Here is a 6,885-nt window from a genome sequence, read left to right on the forward strand (position 1 = left end):
CTATTTTATTTAATAAATATATTAAAAATTATTTAATATTATTTTTTAAAAAATAATATTTTTTTTAAAAAAAGTAAGATTATTATTAAAAATAATAACAATTTTAATATTTTAAAATATATTTAAATTATATTTATTTAATATGTATTAATTTTAAGATAATTGAGTGAATCGTGGAATGAGTGTTAATGTTAAAAGGAATATAGGTGAAAGAGATATATTATTATAATAAGTATATGATAGTGAATCTCATATTTTTAATGAAGTGGTGAATGTTATAATGGGTTAGCATCGTGGATGAATATTTTTGTATGTATAAAATTTTTTAAAAAAATTAAAATAATACATGATTAAATTAATTAAATTAAGCTTATTTTTATTAGTTAATTAGCTAGTAAAGTTTGGGGCTTCCAAATGTTATCGCAGCCCAATCGTCAGTGTGATTTGCGTCCACGTTTATTTAAGTGACCTTCCCATGGTCTCTGCGTCTCACCATTATTTCCTTTCTCTCATTTTGGCTTACCCAATTCGTCCCCAAAGTTCTCCATCCCTTGCATCAATCTCGATTTTGATCGGCTTTCCCAATTCATTTTCGATTGGAGACTGTCGGCAGATTCGAGGTATGAGAAAGGTTTTCGACTTGCAATTGTTCGTTTTCTTGATAATTTTCCCCTCGCGCTTTCTTAGCATCTGATATTTGGATCATTTGGCGCAAAATAGATCGAGGTTCCTTCGAACTATTTCCTTCTCTTGCATCCAGTTTTGATCTGGGGGAGTTCAATTAGAGTCTCCTTATCTCAATCGGTACCCTCGCAATCATGTCTTCCTCATGCGTCTTTTCTTCAATTGGCATGCGGTTTTCACGATAGGGTTTCCATTGGGGTTTCCTTATCTGTGGATTCATATTCTCCCTAAGGCATGATTCTTTCTTTTTCGTGGAGCAAAAGACAGGAACTCTGTCTCTGCGTCCGTAGGAGAAATCAAAACCCTATGCGTAGTTGATAGTTCTATTTCCTCATTTATTTTCCTTATTGGATTCATGACTGCGACAGATTTGACTTCACGATGCTTCTTATATTAGTCGTTTTCTAACGAAATCTTAAAGGTTGCAGCTTTTGGTTTCAAAGTTACTTGATTTTTACTGAGTACTTCAAGAGCGTGCTACCATGGATAAGCGAAAGGAGACGGATCTGTTTGTAAACGATGGACATTTCATGGAAAGGGTTAAGCAACTCCAGAAAGAGAAAGGAACTGCGGCAGCAGCCACTGATCAGCCTAAACCCACTACTTCTGCCAGCCCTTCTGTTGCTTTGAAGCCAACAATGATGGTTAGCAAAAGGCCATTGGAGGTTAAATTCAATGATACCAAGAAGGGCGACTCTCAGTCTTCTGGTGGCAAGCTTGCTTTTAGCTTGAAGCAGAAGACAAAAGTTGCAGCAGCACCAGTTAAGTTTATTACTGATGAGGACGAAGAAACTGAAGAAAGGGTATTTGGAGAAGAACAGTTTAAGCGTCAGAAGTTGGGTCAGGGTGATATTCATCATTCATCATCACAACGGGAGGATGTTGGTAATTTGCCCTTTTCTAATCTGTCGTACCCCTTTTATAGAAGGATCAGGCCAAATTTTTTATGAACAAGTTGATTATCTAGGATTCAGTCGAGAAGTCTGTGAAACATAGTTTGTTGATGTTTGCATGTGCATAGATGATAGATTTGATCACGTATGGTCCCTCGTAATGCTTTACATAGTTTACTTATATCTGAACAAAGAATTAGGAATTTTTTTATCTGTAAACAGAGATAAAATGATGCAGGAAGCAGAATCTATTATCAATACTGCATGCTCCATCTGTTCTTGTTCATCATGGAATATGGTTGTGTGGTTGTGACTTCTCAGGGTTCCCAATCAATCTCATTTTTCTCAACCTTGCCGTGGTACTTGTATCTGAACAAACAATAAGGACATTTTTGTCTGGAAACAGAGATGAAATGATGCACGGAGAAATTTTTATCATCAATACAACATGCTCTACAGGGTCTTGTTCGTCATGCAATATGATTCTCACATCTCAGGGTCCCTAACAAGTCTCATGTTTCTTATCCTAGTCATGATTCTATTTAGGGTTGGTTGCATATTCTTTTGGGCATCAGGTATTTGATTACTCGTCTTTTATCCCTTAGGAAGTGAGTTTATGTTGGTTCGGTTGTTATTCATGCATATGCTTCACCCCTGTTTAATTGTTTAGCTTCCAATTTTATAATTATCATCCCATGGATGTTAGACTTAAGAAAACATATAATGTTTGGGAAATATCTAATCATTTATTGCTAAAGCAACTAGGGGAGAAAAATTAACTAATTTTCAAATCACTTATGTAGCATTGAATTATATCAATAATTAGGACGTCGAATCTAATGTTTCGATAATATGCAGACCTATGTGGACTAGTTGCAGTAAAATGAGTATCCTATAATACAGTTTCTATTATGCTCTCTTTATATCCTCTATGGTTTAAAGAGATGATACTATAAGGTAGATATGCTGTTAGTTCTGCATTTTGACTACTATTCATGTGAAAATCGGTTTGCAGAAAATAGGTGAAGCCACTCTATAACATTACGTGCATTTACGTGTTTTATGAGTATCATGACTAACTGAGCTCCATTGATTGGTTCATGCATGATTACTACAAGAAATCTTGAAAGTTTTTTCTCATCACTGCAGCTTTTGTCTTTAAGTATCTTCAATCTGCATTGGTGGAAAGGTTGTTGATTGAAAGAATCAAAATGTGGCAGTCCTGCTACAACAGTAATTTGCATTCACTTGTTCATGCACTGGATATTAATCAGTTCTTTAAGTGACATGCAGCACCGTCTTCTCCTAGCGATTCAGCTGTCAAGAAAGTTGCAGATAAGCTTGCAAGTTTTGTTGCAAAAAATGGAAGACAATTCGAGCATGTCACACGCCAAAGGAATCCTGGAGACACACCTTTCAAGTACATGTTCTTGAATTTTTCAATTTTAAAATGTATATGTTTGTGGTCTTAAATGTTCTCAAGGGTCAACTTGATAATCTTTACTGTCCAAATAATTGAAATGCCTTTTCAATATGTAAATAACTAGCTAGCAACTAATTCATATCTAGAAATTGATACTTCATAAATACTATTGTGCCTGTTATTTTATTTTCATATGCATGCAGATACTTCTTTATTTCTTTAATGTCGTGCTCTCTCTCTCCAATAAATATATGATTAGAGTAAAATGAAATTTTCTATGTGATGGTTACATATTTAGTATCTTAAGCTTAAAATAATCATGAATGTTTCAGGTTTTTGTTTGATTCTAACTGTTCTGATTACAAATACTATGAGCATAGACTCCTTGAAGAGGAAAAGGCTCTAGCACAATTGAAGGAGGCCAAGACATCAAATTCTGGTAAATGCCATTTGTGCATCAGTTTCTCCTCTCTCTTTTTAGTCAATTGTAGGCAAATAATGTGCTATTTCAGGAGAAAATAGTAATGTTAGATCCAAGGTTTTACTTCTGCAGACAACAGAAGCATCTCAACTTCCAGAACATCAACTGGTTCTCAAAAAAGCACTTTCCAACAGCATCTGAATTACCAAACACCTGCTTCAGCTTTATATGGATCTTATGAGGAGTCTAGCTCTTCTGCAAGCTTCGGTATGCTCATATAGCCAGTATAATCACAGTAATAAAAGATTACACTGATTCTATTGTTCATTAATAAGTTTGCTATATAAAGGATTGGTGTGAAATCTTTCAATCTGCCAATGGTCAAGGGTACGAAGCTGGTATTATCTATAATAGCAATTGCAAGTTCTCTCTCTTTCTCTCTCTCCACACACACACATGCGCACACATATTTTTTTTGTGTGTGCGTGAGTTTTCTCTGAAAAACTTGTTCTATCAATTATCAAGCTGGTCATAGGTGCTTTGCCCATGGCTCAAAAGATAATTGGGTGGTTTGGCAACTTGGACCATGCTTGTGGATCGTGTTGGTTCATTGGTCTAGATTTGCACATATGCTTTCCTCAAAATCCTATTGATCAAAACCTCTATGCATCTAGGTCTTGTATGATGAGCAATAGCCTCAGTTTTAAATTTCCTAGGCTAATCATTGGTCTGCCTGTTTCTTTAGTCTAAGCACATCTTTGATTGCGGTTTATGTACAAATTTCTCTCATGGATTTGTATCAGATTTTCCTATTTCCATTACAGATTGCTATTCTTCCACAAATATTTCTGACAAAATAGATTAGTACTTCTAGTAAACAGAACGTCTGAATCTATTTTTTTTGCTTGTAAGAATCTGGCGGAGCTTCAGCTGCAGATCCTATTGCTAAGATGGAGTTTTACATGAAGAAAGCTGCACAAGAGGAAAGAATGAGGCAGCCAAAGCAATCTAAGGATGAAATGCCACCACCGGCGTCTCTTCAAGGTTTTTAGTCTATATTTTGTTATTGGCTCATAGTGGTAGTCATCTATAACCCAAAACCGATACACTAAACCAATCCAAACTGAAAAATATTGTTTATCATTTTAGTTTCAATTTGATTACTAGGTAAAATTATTGGTTTTAGTTTGATTGTGGTTTAAACAAGTACAAACCATTAAAACAGAACAATTAGGTTGTTTTTTAATAATGTGCATATATTATTATAAATAAGTACATTTGTATGCTTATTTTAAAGGTTTTTAAAACCTTTTTACTCCTTATGTTTTCAAGTCAACATAAACCTTAAAATTTATTTTATTTATGCTACTAATCACAATAAGAATGTTGTTTGGAAACTAGTTTTTGATCGGTTTTTGTTTAATTTATATTTATTGTTTAATTGATGGTTTCTAACGAACCAAACCAAAACTAAAACTGAACCTTTGATTTGGATGTTCAAAACTGGAAAAAAAAAATCAATTTGGATTCAATTTTCCTCACCAAAACAATAGTGAACTGTGCCCATTTCTAATTGCTCATACATTAGTTCTCTTTACCTAGGGTGTCTAAGCAAATTTTATTATGGTTACTGACAGTATTCAATTTTCAATAATACTAGGAACATTACTGGAGTTTTTTTGCTTTAATGTTCTATAGAATATCATATTCTTTAGCCTTAGGAAACTGTAATGACTTCTTGTTGTGTGGACTTCTAGCTCCTAAAAAGGGTCATCACATGGGCGACTTCATTCCACAAAATGAATTGGACAAGTTTTTGTCTTCTTGTAATGATGCGGCTGCACAAAAAGCTGCTAAAGAAGCTGCAGAAAAAGCTAAAATTCAGGCTGACAATATTGGTCATAGACTTCTATCTCGAATGGGTTGGAAAGAAGGTATAGTTGATTAGTTTTGATTCCCATTTTACATTCTTGCCAACAAAAATATCGACTTGCATGCCTCTCTGCTATTGTTACATTCTATAGTCATCTAATTTTACCTTCATCTATGTCTTTACTCGTGATTCTTGATCTTAGACTTTCCACATTTTAAATCACTAGGCCGCATGTTCTAACTCGAAACAAACTGCCAAAATCCAATGTGCGGGGTTTTTGATTTATTTATCAGGCACATAGATATGAGGTTGGCTGTTAATGGGCTTTTCTTAATGAAATCTTTTCACTTCTGTATTTGTGTGAATTTCCCTATTTCCCTCCCAATTTTCTTGCCTTGGTACAATACAAAATTTTATTTTTTGTTGTTGATCTGCAAACTTCCTGATGCTTGCAGGTGAGGGTCTAGGCAGTGACAAACGTGGCCGTTCAGAACCAGTTATGGCAGGAGAAGTGAAGAAGGACCATTTAGGTGTTGGTGCTGAAAGACCTGGTGAAGTCAATCCCGAGGATGATATTTATGAGCAGTATAAGAAACGAATGATGCTTGGTTATCGTTACAGACCAAACCCAATGGTAACATGCGCCTTTTATTTTAAGTCTGTGTTGTTGCTAGCAGTTTAATGCAATGCGTCTAATGCGAACTTTTTGGTTTACTAATGCAGAACAATCCACGAAAACAATACTACTAGGTGGACAACAGGTGGTTAATGCTGTAAGAATTCTTTCAAGTGTTCTCTTTGATTGAAAAATTTGTACATGTTTCATTTATTGGTGGAGAGCTTTCTTTGTCAGGAGTGTGCCTGAAGAGCTTGGACCTTATGCACAACCGTAGGGACTTCATCAAAATTCTTTGCACTGATCTATCTGCTGAGTTCATCAAGTGTTTTAACATGAACTTAAGTTGTGTCTTGTCAAGGGGAAAGAAGGATGAAACAGAAGTTTCAAGTACTGTTTCTTTTTGTTGAATGAACTTTGATATGTCCACAGCTCAATGCATCCATCTTGATGCTGGAGAATTTATCATTCGATAACATCTTATTAGTTTACTAATTTTGTCTGTGTTTTTCTTTGTAATCAGTTAGTTTTGTTGAAGATGTGTCAATTGCCCAATGCAAAATTGTTCTTTGTTTGATCAGGAAATGGCGATTTGAATTATTCTAATTACCATCTCAAATCCCACAGGTTTCCCTGTAACTAGAACACCAATCACTGATAACTTATGAAGTTGATAACCAGGAAAGAACAGCATTGGTGCCTCTGCAGGGCACCATGAGAAAGGATGACAACTTGCATTCTTGTACCAAATGTATCCTAAATGGAGCACAGGCATATTTGACCCAGCACCGGATGGGGACAACAAGGCCATGACCTTGAGATCGTGTGTGAGAGATCATTGCAAATTTGTTTGAAGACGAAATGTTTTCATATTTTAGTATTTACTGCGATAATGATGAAAATTTCTGATCAAATTATTTTACTCAAATTTATTTTATTTTATTTTGCTTTTAATTGTTCCGGGACGGATTATTT

The 6,885-nt window shown here is 35.0% G+C and overlaps 1 protein-coding gene across 9 annotated transcripts; it reads left to right on the forward strand.

Moving 5' to 3' along the window:
- Nucleotides 1–465: 465 nt before the first annotated feature.
- On the forward strand, nucleotides 466–6,490 carry LOC121975445 (SURP and G-patch domain-containing protein 1-like protein). Of its 9 annotated transcripts, none has more exons than XM_042527098.1 (10): nucleotides 466–620; nucleotides 1,113–1,569; nucleotides 2,871–2,997; nucleotides 3,333–3,439; nucleotides 3,539–3,688; nucleotides 4,334–4,465; nucleotides 5,179–5,355; nucleotides 5,750–5,928; nucleotides 6,018–6,067; nucleotides 6,148–6,490. In XM_042527098.1, the coding sequence occupies exons 2-9, from the start codon at nucleotides 1,167–1,169 to the stop codon at nucleotides 6,042–6,044; spliced, it is 1,302 nt and encodes a 433-aa protein (XP_042383032.1). In that variant the 5' UTR covers nucleotides 466–620; nucleotides 1,113–1,166; the 3' UTR covers nucleotides 6,045–6,067; nucleotides 6,148–6,490. The 9 variants fall into 9 exon arrangements, with proteins under 9 accessions (XP_042383032.1, XP_042383033.1, XP_042383031.1 ...); XM_042527099.1 differs by having other exon boundaries at nucleotides 481–620; nucleotides 1,106–1,569; XM_042527097.1 differs by having other exon boundaries at nucleotides 487–620; nucleotides 721–1,569.
- Nucleotides 6,491–6,885: the final 395 nt, after the last annotated feature.

Source organism: Zingiber officinale, chromosome 4B (assembly GCF_018446385.1).
Source record: "Zingiber officinale cultivar Zhangliang chromosome 4B, Zo_v1.1, whole genome shotgun sequence".
Lineage (NCBI taxonomy): Eukaryota > Viridiplantae > Streptophyta > Magnoliopsida > Zingiberales > Zingiberaceae > Zingiber > Zingiber officinale.

Coding starts and splice junctions, on each gene's coding strand:
- LOC121975445 (XM_042527098.1), top strand. CDS start 1,167: ATGGATAAGCGAAAGGAGACGGATCTGTTTGTAAACGATGGACATTTC. Junction 3,689..4,333: donor TAGCTCTTCTGCAAGCTTCG/GTATGCTCATAT, acceptor TTTGCTTGTAAG/AATCTGGCGGAGCTTCAGCT. Junction 5,356..5,749: donor TCGAATGGGTTGGAAAGAAG/GTATAGTTGATT, acceptor TGATGCTTGCAG/GTGAGGGTCTAGGCAGTGAC.